Genomic DNA, 17417 nt, shown 5'->3' with positions numbered 1-17417 from the left:
GAAAACTAGCATCACCATGTGCCTTCTCATGTGACAGAGAAATCCCAGACTCCATTGGCCTTTCTTGAGTTAAGTTATCCTCTTCTTGGTGCCTTAATTTGGACATTTTCGTGGCTTTAGAAGCGTAACTTGTAACTTAATAAATCCCCTTTATAAAAGCCAATCCATTCCTGGTATATTGCACTTTGGCAGTTTTAGTAAATCAGACTACATTTTGAACTAATTATTTTATTTATTCATGGAACATCACAATTATGAATTCCTCAGGAACTTAAAGATTTTAGAGTTGATTAATTAACTTTTTAAATGGTCTTTAATTTGCTGGACATTATATGTATTCCTAAGGATTTTAATTTATAAGATTATCTGAGGTGCCATTGCCCTGCTTTGTAGAGGAGTGGTTTCTGTTTAAGGGAAGTAAGAGGCATTGGGACAAAAAAGTTTTTAGTCCGAGGCACGAAGGTCCCATTGACCTAGAGCAGTGTTTATCAACTTTGGCATTTGGGACATTTTGGGCTGGAAACTTCTCTGTTGTGAGGGCCATTCCATGCATTCTAGGCTGTTTATCTGCATCCCTGCCTCAACCCCACTTGATGCCAGTGGCTCTCCCACAGTTGTAACAGTGAACTGTGTCTCCAGACATTGCCAAATAACCTCTGTGGGGAAATCACCCCTGATGGAGAACCGCTGACATACACGAATAGGAGGTTGATGCAGAAGAAAGAGATGAAGGGTTCCGTTTCTCATGTGTCAGTGTGTGGCATTGCATGTGGTGCTCAGACCCATGGGAGGTGCCAACTTCTCCTTAGAGAAGCAAGACTCAAGTTCAGAAGAACATCACCATAATTCTCCACCCATCCCACCCACTCTGGCTGGGGAGGAAGGGGCCCTTTAGCAGGGCAGTGGCTCCCTGGCAGTGTTTCCCAAATTCGGGGTTGTACTGGTTTGAAATGTGATGTACCCCAGAAAAGCCATCTCCTTTTAACCCAGTCTTGTGGGTGCAGACTTATTATGGGTGGGAACTTTTTATTAGGTCATTTTCATGGTGAGGTTACCTCACCCATTCAAAGTGGGTCTTAACCCTTTCACTGGAACCCTGTATGAAGAAAATAAAAGACAGAAAATAATAGAGCTCAGAGGCAACATAGGGAACAGAGAGATGCAGAAGGAGATGAGAGAGACATTTGAATGCAAAAGCAAGGAGAGAAGGACAGCAGACATTGCCATGTGCCTTCCCATATGACAGAGAAACCCCAGATGTGATCAGCCTTTCTTGAGAGAAGGTATCCTCTTTTTGGTACCTTAATTTGGACACTTTCATGGCCTTAGGAGGAATTGTAACTTGTAACTTAATAAATTCCCTTTATAAAAGCCAATTTATTTCTGGTATATCACATTCCAGCAGCATTAGCAAACTGAAACAGGGGTATAGACCATTATAGAGCATAGGTGATTTTATATAGCACAGCCTTGAGATAAACATTTGTTTTATCTTATAGCAGCGTATTTATTTTAATTTGCATTAGGAAAAAGAGTAACCAATATGTTTCACTGATGGAGTTTTGGATACTATTGCTTAGGGAGAGTTTAATCCTAAATTGATAGAGATAGCTGATGTTAGGGGGGAAAACTAAGCAAATTGATTCATTCCTTCAACAGATATTTGTGCTAGGGAATGATGAACAAGGCAGATGAAATCCTGGTTTTGGGGGAGCTTACATTCTCAAAAGAGAACCAATATAGAAGATCATCTGGGATAACATTAAGTGTAATGTGATGGGACCTGGAGGAGCCCTGGGGACACATCAGGGCCCTCTAGGAACAAAGCCCTGCTCCCATGGGATTGCCTTCTAGGTGGAGAGACAACAGGTAAACATGTGTCATCGAGTAGAGGTAAGCTGAAGAATTAAAGGGGGCACGAGGTCTGAGCAGGTTTTCTGAGCTGACTCAAGTCATGGGAGGGAGACGGCCACGGGCTGATGGCTAAGCAGAGGCTAAGCAGAGGCAACAGCTAGTACAGAGCCAAGGGGAGCCTAGGGAGGAAGTTTTTTTGACATCCTACTGTGAATTTTATGTACCAGGAAGATTATCTCAAATTATTTTTCATATTTGTTTCCAAACAAGAATTAAACTTATAAATCATAGCAATCCTCAGGCTCTGTTAAACATCCCAGTGTGTACTGACTTAGCCTCATCTTGTGACTTATGTTCATAAATCAAAAATCAGTTATTCAACCAAACATTTTAATTGGAATCATAAGTTTGATACATTCTTTCATACACCATATTTTCTCAATATAACACACCCTTTAAATACCAACGCTCAGATAATCTTAAACCCAATACCCATGGGCAACACCGGATTTGATCTGTGCCATCATATCATCCTCTTCATATCACTAATGGATGAGCTTTATCATCCTAAGCTAATTATCATTTTTGACCCAGATGAATTGGAATTGGTGCTCAGAGGACCGTGGCTTTGTCTAGGAGAGAAGTTTTTGACTGGCTCACAAGACCTGGGCATCCAGAGCTGTTCTTATGTCATTGATGAATACACGTCACTTGCTCCCATTCCACCTTTATAGTGTTGCCCAACAACAGGAAACTCCAAGTCCATAGTCTCTGAATGGAACTGACTTCACAATGCACAGCTTCTGGATTCAGGAGCCATCATTTCCTAATTGTTCTAATTTTATTTATAAACCCCATTGTGGTTGTCGCTAAGTTCCTTCCCTTCTTAGTTGGGTTTTGTGTTCCTTTTGTTCACTTAAGACATTTTCATGGCTCTCTACCTGGTTCTAGGTTTTAGAGATGACTTGACATGTCATTTGATTAGGTCCTCCACCCCTTATAGAATGCTTTTCTAACTTCTCCTATCTGTATGTCCTTGTGCTGTTTTGAAACTGTTATGGATCCCAGAAAAGCCATGTTCTTTTAATCCTATTACCATGTTGTGGGGGCAGATCTATTATTTGGGTGGGATCTTTAGATTAGGTTGTTTCCTTGGAGATGCTACCCACCTAATTGTGGGTGGGACCTTTTGATTAGATGGAGGTGTGACCTCGACTATTCAAGGTGTGTCTTAATTAGTTTACTGGAGTCCTTAAAAGAGCAGACACAGATGTTTAGAGATGCAAAAGGAAAGCTCCTGGCAGAAGCCAGAAGCACCCACAGGAGTTGAGAGAGCCATTTTCAAACCAACCAGCACACATCACCATGTGCCTTCCTGTATGGCAGAGGAATCCAGATACTCCTTTCCTCTGAGAAGTTACCTTCTTATTGGTGCCTTAATTTGGACATTTTCACGGCCTTAGAACTGTACATTTGTAACTTAATAAATCTCCTTTATAGAAGCCAGTCCATTTCTGGTATATTGCATTCCAGCAGCTTTAGCAAACCAGAACAGTCCTGATTTCACAGATGAAATTCCCCTGGACCTCTAGTATCCACCCCCCTCAAATTTGTTGCTTTCTCCAGTAATTTCTTTACTTTATGATGATTTAAATTTCGTGCCATGCTTCTCTTTCTAGGGCAGGCCATGACTGATTTAGTTGGATAGTTTATCCCTCTCATGTCTTTGTCTAGCCCAGAGGCTGTCCATGAAAATGCTGTGGGAGTTCAAAGAAAGCAAGTTATAAATTTTCTGTAAGGAGCTTTGACATTCACAGAATCCTGCATTCTTCTCTTGTTCATTCTGTCTGGTAGGGAAACATGACTGTTAGAGATGATGACTGACTCCTGCTGTTTTTCATGATTTGTGTGATTCCATGGTCACACAGTTCTGGGGTCTTTCCAGTGACAGGATTCATGATCTACTTTCTTTAAGCCAATTTCCCTTCAAAAAGCTCTAGCTTGTAATCAGTTATCTTTATCATAAATGTACTTTTCTAGCCATATTATGACTCCTTTGAAGGCATGGGCTTTAAAAATAACTTTTGACAGCCCTAGCTCAGCAAAACTACATAGGGCTACGTAGGCTGTAAGTTACAGGCGAATATTTATGGTTTTGATAGATATTTATATCTGTGACTGTACTTTTTAATCCATTATCTTCTGCTATTTTTCCATTTAAATGTATGTTTGTTGATGATGTGATGCATATTGCCTTTGGCATAATGTTGTTTGTAAGAGTGTGGGCGCAGGAGTTGGACTGCATGTGCTGCAATTGTACTAGGCAATTCGCTAGTGGTGTAAGTGCACAAATTACCTAAGCCTTTTTTTTAAAGTTAGTGGAGTTTATTCATAAGATAATAATGCCCATTTATTAAAATAATGTTATAGATAAATTCAGATATATAAATATAGCTCTTATATTATTTTTTTAATTTTTAACTTTTTTTAATTGTATAGTATATATACAAAGCAAAGAAATAAAAAAGCAATAGTTTCCGAAACACTCTTCAACAAGTAGTTACAGGACAGATCCCAGAGTTTGTCATAGGCTACCATATTATCCTTTTTTTCTTCTAGCTGCTCCAGAATGTAGGAGGCTATAGGGCTTAAATATTTGTTTATCATCACAATTGGCTTTTTTTCCTTCTTTTTTTGTGAAAGATAATGTATAAACAAAAAAGCTATAAATTTCAAAGCACAGCACCACAGTTAGTTATAGAACATATTTCAGAGTTTGACATGGGTTACAATCCCACAATTTTAGGTTTTTACTTCTAGCTGCTCTAAAATACTGGAGACTAAAAGTTATCAATTTAATGATTCAACATTCATGTTTATTTGTTAAATCCTATCTTCTCTGTATAACTCCACCATCACCTTTGATCCTTCCATCCCTCTTTTTAGGGGTGTTTGGGCTATGGCCATTCTAAATTTTTCATATTGGAAGGGTCTGTCACTAATATGGGGTAGGGAGATGGAACTATCTGATATTCTGGAGAGGCTGGGCTAGGTTTCGGGACTTATCTGGACCACGGACCCATCTGAAGGTTGTAGGTTTCTGGAAAATTACTCTAGTCTAAGCTTTTTTTTGTTAATATGGAATGCTTCACAATTTGTGTGTCATCCTTGCGCAGGGGCCATGCTAATCTTCTCTGTATCATTCCAATTTTAGTATATGTGCTGCCAAGGCAAGCACCCTACCTATGTTTTTTAATCCTCAGTTTCCTCATCTGGAAAGTGGGAATGACTCTAACAATACTGATGTTTTAGTTTGTTAAAACTGCTGGGATGCAGTATACCAGAAACAGAATGGCTTTTAAAAAGGGATTTATGAAGTTGCAAGTTTACAGTTCTAAGGCCATAAAAATGTTCAAACTAAGGCATCCATGGAAAGGTACCTTGGTTCAAGAAAGGCCGATGAGTCTGGAACACCTGTGTCAGCTGGAAAGGCACTGGCTGGTATCTGCTGGGGTCTCTGGCCTCTCGTTTCAAACATCTTCCCTGGGGGCGTTTTCTTCATCTCCAAAGGTTTCTGGCTCTGTGGGTTCTGTCAGCAGTATGGGCTCTGGCTTTTTCCAAAATGGTTCCCTCTTAAAGACTCCAGTAAGCAACTCTGCATTGAATGGGTAGAAACACATCGCCATGGAAACAACTTAATCAAAAAAAATCTCACCCAACAATATTGAATGAGGATTAAAGAACATGGCTTTTCTGGGGCACACAACACTTTCAAACCAGCACAACTGCCTTTATATGGCTGCAGAGAAGATGAAATAATAGTATTGTATGGTAGGAAATTAGGTGCTCTGTTATAAATATCAGCTATTTTTTTAGCCAAAAACTGTAGCAACTCCACTTAAAAACAACTCACTCTCCCTCATTTTGAATTTAGAGCATTCATTTGAAAATATATTATTAACATAGTTTTTTGGGGGGGTTATACCTGTTTTTTTTCATGCAAAAAATATTTTTATTTGTAGTGTTAGTTGGTGAAATGCAGGGCTTTATACAACTGCTTTCAATCATAATCACCTTCAGTGTGGTAATATTATTTAATAAACCTACTAATGAACTGCCATCATTTCTATCCATTCCCATAGACTTGAGTTCAACCTCTTAACAACCGTTCACCTATCTCTAGCTTCTGTGTATCTCTCTGTCCCCTATATTCTATATCATAAGACTCTGAGTTTACCTTTACCAGGGTCATATTAGCAAAATTATACAGTATCTTTCCTTTTGTGTTTGGCTTATTTCACTCAGTATTATGTCCTCAGGTTTTATCCATGGTGGTGTGTGCTTCAGGACCTTATTTTGTCTTACTGCTGCATAATATTCCATCATATACATATACCACATTTTGTTTATCCACTCATCTGTTGATGGGCACTTGGATTATTTCCTCCTTTTGTTGTGAATAATACCACTGTGAACATCAGTGTGTGTGTCCGTTTGTGTCACTGCTTTCAGTTCTTCTGGTTATATACCGAGTGTTGATATTGCTGGACTGTGAGGCAACTTGGTATTTAGTTTTCTAAGGAACTGCCAAACTGTCTTCCAACAGCAGCTGTACCATTATATATTCCTACCAGTAGTGAATAAGTGTCCTAATTTCTCCACATCCTCTTCAACATTTGTAGTGTCCTGTTTGTTTAATAGCAGACATTTTTATAGATGTCAGATGATATCTTACTGTAGTTTTGATTTGTATTTCCCTTACAGCTAATGAGAATAAGCATATCTTCATGTGCTTTTTAGCCATTTGTAGTTGTTCTTTGTAAAAATGCCTATTTATATCCTTTGCCCATTTTATAATTGTGTTGTTTGTTCTTTTGTTGTTGAGTTGTATGATTTCTGTATATATACTGGGTATAAAACCCTTATCCAACTTGTGGCTTCCAAATATTTTCTCCAATTGAGTTGGCTGCCTCTCCACCTTTTTGACAAAATCCTTTGAAGTGCAGAAGTTTTTGATCCAATTTATCTATTTTTTCTTTTGTTGCTTGTGCTTTGGGTGTAAAGTTTAAGAAACTACCTCCTATTGCTAGGTCTTGAAGATGTTTTCCTATATTTTCTTGGAGGAGTTTTGTGGCATTAACACTTATATTTAGATATTTGATCCACTTTGAGTTAATTTTTGTATGGGGTATAAGGTAGGGGTCCTCTTTCTTTCTTTTGGCTATTGAAATCCAGTTCTTCCAGGCCCATTTATTGAAAAAACTATTTTGTTCTAGGTCAGTGGATTTGGGGGCCTTGTCAAAGATCAATTGATCATAGATTTGGTAATCTATTTCTGTACTCTCAATTAGATTCCATTGATCAATGTGTCTAACTTTGTGCCAGTACCATGCTGTTTTGACTATTTGGGCTTTATAATAAACTTTAAATTTAGAAAGTGTTAGCCCTCACTCCATTCTTCTCTTTTAGAATATTTTTGGCTATTTGAGGTCTCTTCTCCTTCCCAATAAATATGATAGTTTTTCCAAGTCTTCAAAGTAGGTAGTTGTAATTTTATTTGGTATTGTGTTGAATCTGTAGATCAGTTTGGGTAGAATTGACATCTTTATGAAATTTAACCTTCCTATCCATGAGCATGAAATGTCTTTCCATGTATTTAGAGCTTCAATTTCTTTTAGCAATGTTTCATAGTTTTCTGTGTACAGGTCCTTTACATCCCTCGTTAAGTTTATTTGTAAGAACTTGATTCTTTTAGTTGCTATTTGTGTGTGTGTGTGTTTCATTCTTTTTCCATGTGAGTATCCCATTATTGCAGCACCATTTGTTAAATTTTTGTTTTGGGGGGGAAGTGCATGGGCCAGGAATCAAACCTGGGTCTCCCACATGGCAGGTGAGAATTCTACCACTGAACTACCCTTGCACCCCCTTAGTTGCTATTTTGAATGGAATTTTTTTCTTAATTGTCTCCTCAGTTACGTCATTACCTATTTATAGAAACATTACTGCTTTTTGCACATTAATCTTGTATCTCACCACTTTGCTGAATTTATTAGCTCAAGTAGCTGTGTTGTAGATTTCTCAGTATTTTCCGAGCATAGGATCATATCATCTGCAAATAATGAAAATTTTACTACACCCTTTCTGATTTGATGCCTTTTATTTATTTATTTATTTGTTTTGCCTGATTGCTCTAGCTAGAACTTCTAGCATAATGTTGAATAATAGTAGTGTTTTAGTTTGTTAAGCTGCTGGAATGCAATATACCAGAAATAGAACAGCTTTTATAAAGGGAATTTAGTAAGTTACAAGTTTACAGCTCGAAGCCTATAAAAACATCCAAGCTAATGTATCCAGGGAAAGATACCTTAATTCAAGGAAGGCCATCATGTCTAGAACACCTCTGTCAGCTGGGAAGGCACGTGGCTGGCATCTGCTGGTCCCTTGCTCCTGGTACCATTGCTTTCAGCCTCTGTTTCAGTGGGGGTGTATCACTTTGCTTCTATGGCTTTCATCTCTTGGTTTCCCTTGGCTCTCTCGAGGTTCTGGCTGGCTTAACATTTCATGGTGACGTCTGCTGGGCTCCCAGCATCTCCAGAAATCCATGTATCTGTTCCTGAAGCAACTGTTCTCCAAAATGTTTCCTCTTTTAAAGGATTCCCATAACTATTCAAGAACCATTGTGAATGGGTATACTCACATCTCATCTAATTAAGAGATCACACACAGAATTGGATGTGCCACATCTCCTCCATGGAGATAATCAAATTAAAAGTTTCCACCCTACAACATTGAATTAGAATCAAAAGAAATGACTTCTCTCAAAAGATTGAATCAGGATTAAAATATGGCTTTTCTGGGGTGCATAATAGATTCAGACTGGTGCAAGTGGTGACAGTAGGCATTCTTGTTTTATTCTTGATTTTGGGGGGAATGCTTTCAGTTTCTTACCATTAAGTATGGTGCTGGCTGTGGATTTTTTATGTATGACCTTTATCATATTGAAGAAGTTTCCTTTGATTCCAACCTTTTGAGGTGTTTTTATCAGAAAAGAATGCTGCATTTTGTCAAATGCTTTTTCAGCATCAATTGAGATGATAATGTGATTTTTCCCTTTCCATTTGATAATGTGTTGTATTACATTGATTTTCTTGTGTTGAACCACCCTTGCATGCCTGATATAAGTCCCTCTTGGTCATGGTGCATAATTCTTTTAATGTGTCATTGGATTTGATTTACAAGTATTTTCCTGAGAAATTGTGCATCTATATTCACTAGAGAGATTGGCCTGTAATTTTCCGTTCTTGTAGCATCTTTATCTGGTTTTGGTATAGGAATAGTGTTATCATCTATGGTAGTTAGGTTCAGGTGTTGACTTGGCCAGGTGAAGGTGCCTAGTTCTGTTGCTGTGGACATGAACCATTGGCATGTGAAACTCATGTATCACTGATTGCATCTGTGGTCGGCTAAGGAGAGTGCTTCCTGCAATGAATAATTCATTTATATCTGCTTTCATCTTTGTTATTTCTCCTCTTCTATTTGCTTTGGGATTAGTTTGCTGTTCTTTCTCTAGTTCCCCAGGTGAGCAGTTAAGTCCTCAATATTTTCTCTTTCTTCTTTTTAAGTATTGGCATTTAGGGCAATAAAGTTTCCTCTTGGCACTGCCTTTGCTGCATCCCATGAGTTCTGATACATTGCATTCTCATTTTCCGATTTCTTCTAGCAATTTCTTCTTTGATCCATCAATTGTTTAAGTATGTGTTATTTATTCTCCATTTATTTGTGAAAGTTCTGGTTCTTTTGTGGAATTCTGGATAAAGAATTCTTGGCTGGAAGTCTTTCTCTTTAAATACCCTAGACTTTTCTAGGTACATAATCCTTTCAGAATTTAAATACAGCCTACTACAGGCTTCTCATATCTTTGGTACCTGTTGAGTAGTCTGAACTTAGTCTTATGTGGTGTTCTAGTTTGCAAGCTGCCAGAATGTGATATACCAGAAACGGAATGGCTTTTAAAAAGGGGGGATTTATTAAGTTGCAAGTTTACAGTTCCAAGGCTGTGAAAATGTCCCAATTAAAGCAAGTCTGTAAAAATGTCCAAATTAATGAACCAGTAAGAGGTTACCTTCACTCAAGAAAGGCCAGTGAAGTTCAGCGCTTCTCTCTCAACTGGAAGGCACGTGGTGGACATGATGACGTCTGCTAGCTTTCTCTCCAGGCTTCTTGTTTCATGAAGCATCCCTGGGAACATATTCCTTCTTCATCTCCAAAGATCTCTGGCTGTATGGGCTCTTGTGGTTCTTGTGGCTCTCATGGGTCTCTATAAAATGTTTCCTCTTTTAAAGGATTCCAGTAAACTAATCAAGACCCACTTGGAATGAGTGGAGTCACATCTCCCTTGAATCAAAAGTTAATACCTACAATTGGGTGCATCACATCTCTGTGGAGATACTCTAATCAGGTGCCCAACCTACTGTGTTGAGTAGGGATTAAAAGAAATGGCGGCTTCCACAAGGTTGGATCAGGATTAAAGCACAGCTTTTCTAGGGTACATAGTCCTTTCAGACCAGCACATGTGGTGAGTTGCTTTTCTCTTGCTGCTTTCATGACTTTCTTCTTCTCTTCAGCATTTGAGAGTCTGATTAGTATGTATCTTAGAGGGGTTCTGTTTGGATTTATTCTATTTGGGGTTCATTGGGATTATTCAATTAGCATATTTATGTCTTTTATAAGGGTTGGGAAGTTTTCCCCAATTATCTCCCCAACTAATCTTCCTAGCCCTTTGTCTTGTCTTCTCCTTCTGATTCTCTGGTAATTCTTATATTTGTGTGCTTTGTGTTGTCCACAATCTCCCTGACATCCAATCCCAATTTTTCCATCTATTTTTTGCCATTTGTTCTTTTATACATTTGGATTCATTTTTCCTGTCCTCCAGTTCACTTATTCTTTCTTTTGCCCCTTCAAGTCTGCTGTTGTGTCTCTAATATGTTCTTAATTAGGTCTACAGTATCTTTCATCTCTCTGAGATCCACTAGTTTCCTATTTACTCTTTCAAATACTTCTTTTTGCTCTTGAGTGTCTTCTTGATATCCTTTGTATCATTAGCCAACCATTTGAATTTATTTTGGACATTTATATGAACAGCTTTGATTAGTTCCATATTCTGTGTCTCTGCTAGTGTTTTAATTTTGTCAGTTGACTGTGCCAAAGTACATGTCATCTTCATGTACTTTGTGATTTTCTCTTGGCTTTGTGTCATTTGATTATCCTGATAAGGTTATTTTGAAAGTTGATTCCCCTTGCTTGTCTAATGTTTTGTATTTGCTTGAGCTTGTGTTGAATGTCTCCTTTTGCTCTTGGTTCATCAGTATTCTAGTGTGCTAGCTGCCAGAATGCAACACACCAGAGATGGGTTGGCTTTTAATAAAAGGGGATTTATTCCATTAGTTCTTCAGAGGAAAGGCAGCTAACTTTCAACTGAGGTTCTTTCTTACATGGGAAGGCACAGGGTGATCACTGCAGGCCTTCTCTCCAGGTCTCTGGGTCCCAGCAGCTTTCCCTGGGGTGATTTCTTTCTGCATTGCCAAAGGCTTGGGCTGAGCTGTGAGTGCTGAGATGAAGTAGGCTGAGCTGCTTGGGCTGTGCTACATTGAGCTCTCTCATTTAAGCACCAGCCAATTAAGTAAAAAATCATTCATTACAGCAGGCACACCTCCTAGCCGACTGCAGATGTAATCAGGAACAGATGAGGTTCACGTACCATTGGCTCATGTCCGCAGCAACAGAACTAGGTGCCTTCACCTGGCCAAGTTGATAACTGAATCTAACTACCACAGTCAGTAATTCCTCGACAAACTGTGTTTATTCAGATCTCAGGCAGGAGATGTAACTCTACTTGAAGAACTGTTGAAAGCTAGGTAAATAGTTTGCCAAACTCAGTTTTTCTCATCTTCCCAGCAGATGGTCACCTCTTGCTTCAGGCCCACCTCTCCCTGGTTGTGGCAGGTGTCTGAGCAGGATGGAGAGCACATGCAATTTCAAACAGGTCCACTGGTCTTGGTGTGTGCTGAAAGTCGCCAGCCTCAGGGCTGGGGAGAGGCCAGGGTGCACCTCAGTAGTGACTCCACTTGTCCATCTGATGGGTCTGGTGGTCCTCCAGGCTCCTGCTTTGGATGGCCTTGGGCTGTGGGAATGGATATTTGAACTGCCCCTGCCCACAGCCAACCTGGAACTGCCTGGAGGGGCTGCGCAGCTTGGTTTGCTTCCTCAGCAGCACCTCTCTGCCTGTGCATGCCCGGGGGCTACAGACCTCCCTGAGGAAAGGAGGAATGTTAGCAGGACCCAATTAGTCTCTTTCATGGACCAGTGGTCAGACCAGCTCTGCTCTGTATCCTCCCTCCTCCTCCCAAATGAAGGGCACCCCAGTCTCTGTTAAAAAACCAGGTACCCACAGCTGCCTGTCTTAGGGATCAGGAGCTGTGCACTGGCTGGGAGATCTGCTGGCTTTTGCATACCCCACGGGAGCTCCTGGCTGTGAAACTGAGAAGGAAGATATTCCAAGCTATCTGCAGGGGTGGTCTGGAGTGCAGGAGACCCCCATGTCTTCAGGGCCCTGTCCTTATTGCGTGCTGTCACTTGCCCTAGGTGGAGTCATAGCCAAGTCTACTCACCCTATTCTCTCACCCACGATCTCCCTATATAGTGTAGAAGATCCTCCCTGGTCACTGTCCTGGTTGTTTTTCTGTTACTTCTCTAGTTGTTCCATGGAGCAAGGAATAGCCTATCCTATTCTACCATCTTCCTGAAATTCTTTGAATGATATAATATTAACATAATTTTATAATATTAAAATGTTCTTCTCTGAAACTTTGATATAGCTTTTTGTCCCTGATGTTTGGATTGCTAGTTCACTTGCATACCTTACCCATTATTCATATACCCACTAGCTAGACTCTCCTATACTCTTTTAAAGCATGTGAGAAAGAGTAGGATTTCAAGTAAATACTCCTACATTTCCTGTAATTTATGTTCCTTTGAAACTCAGGCAAATCATCTACTTCTCTTCTGATATCACTGACTTAATTTTGCAAATATCAGATAGTCTTTCAAACCTAACAATTCAGGTAAAAACAGTGTTATGTACTTAAAACCTTCCTAGAAAGATAAAATGTTACAGTATGAGTATAATTGTATAGAAAATGTCTGAACATAAACAATTCTGATGGAATTATCCAAATGTATTAACAGAACTATCAGAATTCAAATATAGCCAACAGCAAACTTTTTTCTTTTTCTTTTTTTACAAGTTGCCTTTTACAAACTTTGGTTTGCAACAGTTTCCCACTATCACATAAAAACATCTTAGCATGTTGTTTTTTAAACATGTTTCCCTGGTGGGCATTGTTTTCAAATTAATAAAAGATATTTGGAATTTATTTAAAGTTTTTTGGCTGCACAGGTGTCCAAAAGATTTAGATCCTATTTCCTCGTCACTCTTGTGTGGTGACATTACTATGCAGCAAAATCATCATAGCAGGCTTACTTCTTGGAGAATTTACTGAGTTGGATTTGGGACTCGACTAAGATTAATACGCTAATGTCCTTAATGTGGTTTGTGCCTCAGTCTCCTTATGTTTAAAATGAAGGGATAGGGAACACAACATGGAAAGATTCTTTTAGCTCTAAAGTATTTATTAATTCTTAAATTAAAATTTTAGTACCTATGCATTTTCCTAGTGCCTTTTTAAGTAGGTATTTGTGATGACCCAAAGAAAGTGGCCATTATCTCACAGGCCAAGCAGAACTTTGTAAATTCTGTCTTGTTCATTTCAGGATGTAGCAGTCAGTGGGGACAGTGGTTTCAGTTCAGGCTTCCTAGAGTCCTGTCCAGTATTTGAAAAGAAGATGCAGACTAAATGCTGAAGAAAAGATTTTCTACAATGAAGAATTTTGCCAAATAAACTTTTTGTACTATCATCCTTTCTAGTTGTAAAACCAAGTTGGATCAAGTTGTGGCTGGGGGATTTTAGCGAAAGCCTACTGCTGCCTTACTTGAATGGATGCCACTTGAATCCATCAGATAATGGGGATAGTTCATGGGGGTTTTGGGAAAACATATTTTATAACATGTATATCTTGTTTTATTCAGGTTATACTGGAGAGCTTTGCCAATCCAAGATTGATTATTGTATCCTAGAACCGTGCAGAAATGGAGCAACGTGTATTTCTAATATCAGTGGATTCACCTGTCAATGTCCAGAAGGTAAATATTATTACTCAAGGGATACCTTTCATTTGCCCTTTTAATTTGTGCCCAATTTGATTACCCTTGCACTTTAAATATACAGAGAATTTCCCATTTTGTTCCATTTATAAAACAAAAAATAGAAGATGGTTCTTATTTTTAGCTCTTTGCTATAATAGCTTGAAAATGTTTGACTGCTAGACATAATGTGGGAATTTCTGTGATTTTAATTTATGCATTGACAATGAATAATTATAATAAATTGAAATCTCTAATGGTGAAGTTTCACTTATTAATAATTCCTATTTCGTGAATTGGGTAGAGGGGAAATACTAGTGGTCATAGAGAGGGAGGGGTTAGTGGTATGGTATGTGTTTTTTCTTCATTCTTTTCATTTCGTTTCTGGAGTGATGTAAATGTTCTGAGAAATGATCATGGTACTGAATATACAACTATGTGATGATATTGTGAGCCATTGATTGTACACCAAGTATGGAATGTTCATACATTGACAATGTTCCTGTTGTGTGTTGATTGGTTTTATTAATAAAAATTTAAAAAAAAAGAATTCCTATTTTGCTAAATTATTTCATTTTTGATACAGGTTTACCTTAAAAAAATTCAACGTGAGGTTCACCTCTTTTGTTTTTATGTTAATTTTATAAAGTCTTAGGAAATTCATGTTACCTGCTAAGTCACATTTTTAGGGCTACTGTTATTTAAATAAATAAAAATAAAAGGTTTCCTGTTAAGAGCAGTTTCAGTCTATCTGAAGAGGTAGACAGATAACCATGTCTGTGTTTTGAACAAGTTTGTATTTTGAGAAAGTTTTATTGCCATTCCTACTCAAGACTGGGAATGTTCTAGAAGGGATTACTTCAGAACAGAGGGATGTTCTAGAAAGGATTACTTCAAACATTTGATGTGAGAATAATATGAGATTAGAGTTTTTATCTTAAAACCAGAATATAAGATCCTGATCCCCAGAAATGACACTGACAGCCACATAAACTGGAGTCTCCTCCTCCACAGAGGTTAAAGGAAAAGCCCAAGCCTGAGGGTCACCTGAACTGCCCTTGGCTGGGAGTCTGGAGGCAGGAGTGGTACTGGGTAGATGTCGATATGAGGCCCCTGCCCTCCCAGGTAGCCTGGGTTGCCTCGGGGTTGCCAGGAGCAGCACCTGTGATCAGCAGCCCCTCATCAGTGTCTTTCCTCCTTTTGAGTCAGCTGGAGAAGTGCAGATTCTTGCCTCCCGGCTCCTGCTCACTCAGGCGGGAGCAGGATGGTTTTGGCCAGCCGTTTTGCCCCCACCCTAGTGATGAGCTCTTGCAGTGAGTGGCTGACCAACGCGATGGGGTTCCACGTGCTTGGTGCAGTCCCACTCTTCATCCTCAGCTTATCCTTCCCTTGCTTTCCAGGCTTGACTCTCTTCCACAAGCAGGAAGATGTGGCAGTGTCGCCAGAGGCTGATGATTGTGCAGGCAGCATCAGTCATCACTTTTCCATAGTGTATGCTGCAGTTTTCCAGAGCTTTCTCCCACACTTGCCACCTCGACTCTGGTTGCAGGCTATGCACTCTACTCAAGGGCTGGCCTGATTGCTGACAAATCATTATCTCCCCTCCCCGCCCAATCCTTTATTTCCTTTTCTTGTAAAGGTGGGTGAGGATGATATTGCTAGTTTCGTAGGGCTCTTCCAAGATCAAATGAGATTTTTGTGAAAAAGCTTTGAAAATGGCAAGTGCATTATTATTATTATTATTATTATTATTATTACCAGAAAGTTGAAATGAGACCCTGAAGGTCCAGAGAGGTGGTGACAAAAATTACAATTATAAATGATGGCCCTTAAACAAGACGCCGGGTATTTTCCTTCACTGATTGTTCAGTTTCTTAGTCAATATTATTTGCCGGACACCTGGATGCCAGGCACCATGCTAGGTGCTGGGGATGTAATGCTTAGCAAAGCTGCAAGGGTGCACCTAACCATGGTCCTCACTCAAGTAAATGCAAAACCACAAGCAGGTACAGGTGCCTCGACAAGCTACAAAAGGGACCTGCCCAGCCTTGGTGGGTCAGGAGAGAGTCCCATGTGTGGTGACCCTGAATGAGGAGGGCACAGTTGAGGGTGTCAGCGAGAGCGAAGAGTTGAGGTGGAGGGTAAGTGGTAGGAAGCTGAAGGCTGTAGGTCAAGACATCCTGGGCTTTAGGGGCCAGGGTGAAGAATTCAGTCTTGGGATCTGAAGCCTGGTCCACTACTCACTTAGTAGCTTCGTACTGTAGGAAAGTGACTTAACCTTCCTGGGCCTCAGTCCCTTTACCTGTAAGATTGGGGTGATGATAATGCCAAATTCACTGGGTCACTCCAAGGATTAAATGAGATGATGCAGGCATGGTGCTTAGCATTGTGCCTGGCTAAGAGCTCAGTAAATATGAGCTACTTTATCATTATTTTAATAATGATTACTACTGTTGATGTGGCTATTAAACCATTGACTTCTTTAGGCAGGGGAATTTGAAGATTTCACTGTGGATCAGTGTGGAGTATAATTTGGAGGGAGGTAAAAGTGGCGATCAGGAGACTTAGGGAACTGTTCTAGAAGTGCAGGGAGTATATGTTGGCTGCTAGGAATAGAGGAGTAGAATTAAGAAGGTATAGAAGTGGATGGATTTGCAAGAACTTCAGAGGTGAAATGGAGGGGACTTGGCGATGGGTAGGTTATGAAGGGTGGCAAGTGTGTGGTTTCTGTAACTTTATAGTTTGTTGTGCTATTCATGAAGAGAAAGAAAAGTTGGAACTAGGTTTTATATTTGGACTTGTTGGGGTTGGGAGACCCACACAACACTCAGGTGAAGATGTCAGCTAGACAGTTGGCTAGATGAATGGAAAGAGAAGTCTGGGCCAGAAATTTAAACACAGAGGCATTAGCCTTCAGATTGAAATTTAAGCCCTGGATATCCATGGGACAGCCTTGGGACCTTTCTCCTTCATCCGATGGCCCATTAGTTCCTCCATGTTGTCAAGAAAATGTGATCATCTAGAACGGAACAGATGAAGATGAATTTAATAATGGTCTTTATATGAAAACTCATAATGATGTTTAGCCTTATCAAAGATGGATGAAATTAAAAGGGTTTAATTAATGGTCCAGCACTTGACCCTTGCCCTTTTCTTTTTCCTTTACTCCTATGCATTTTTTCATTGATTCTACTTTCTTTACCTCCGTCTTATTCTTGGAGGTGAGAAACGTATCTTATCCGTCTTCTTCCTCCCACCTCCTCCCTGTGCTGTGTGTGAGCATTACCTTTCAGCTCTGCTTTGT

At 39.6% G+C, this 17417-nt stretch overlaps 1 protein-coding gene and 1 non-coding gene across 2 annotated transcripts in view; one reads left to right on the top strand and one right to left on the bottom strand.

Annotated features, from left to right (window-relative positions):
• The window catches only part of DNER (delta/notch like EGF repeat containing), a 389785-nt gene that overhangs the window by 251021 nt on the left and 121347 nt on the right, over nucleotides 1-17417 (top strand). Inside the window, exon 7 of the mRNA XM_077155359.1 lies at nucleotides 14000-14113. Within this exon, the coding sequence (XP_077011474.1) occupies nucleotides 14000-14113 (114 nt within the window). The remainder of the gene's footprint in view (nucleotides 1-13999; nucleotides 14114-17417) is intronic.
• Nucleotides 4987-5092, bottom strand: LOC143678414 (U6 spliceosomal RNA). Its single transcript, XR_013173225.1, has one exon. It is a non-coding gene; the product is annotated as a U6 spliceosomal RNA (small nuclear RNA).

Source organism: Tamandua tetradactyla, chromosome 3 (assembly GCF_023851605.1).
Source record: "Tamandua tetradactyla isolate mTamTet1 chromosome 3, mTamTet1.pri, whole genome shotgun sequence".
Lineage (NCBI taxonomy): Eukaryota > Metazoa > Chordata > Mammalia > Pilosa > Myrmecophagidae > Tamandua > Tamandua tetradactyla.
Note: the sequence above shows the minus strand (reverse complement) of the source record. Positions and strands in the feature narration are given on the sequence as shown.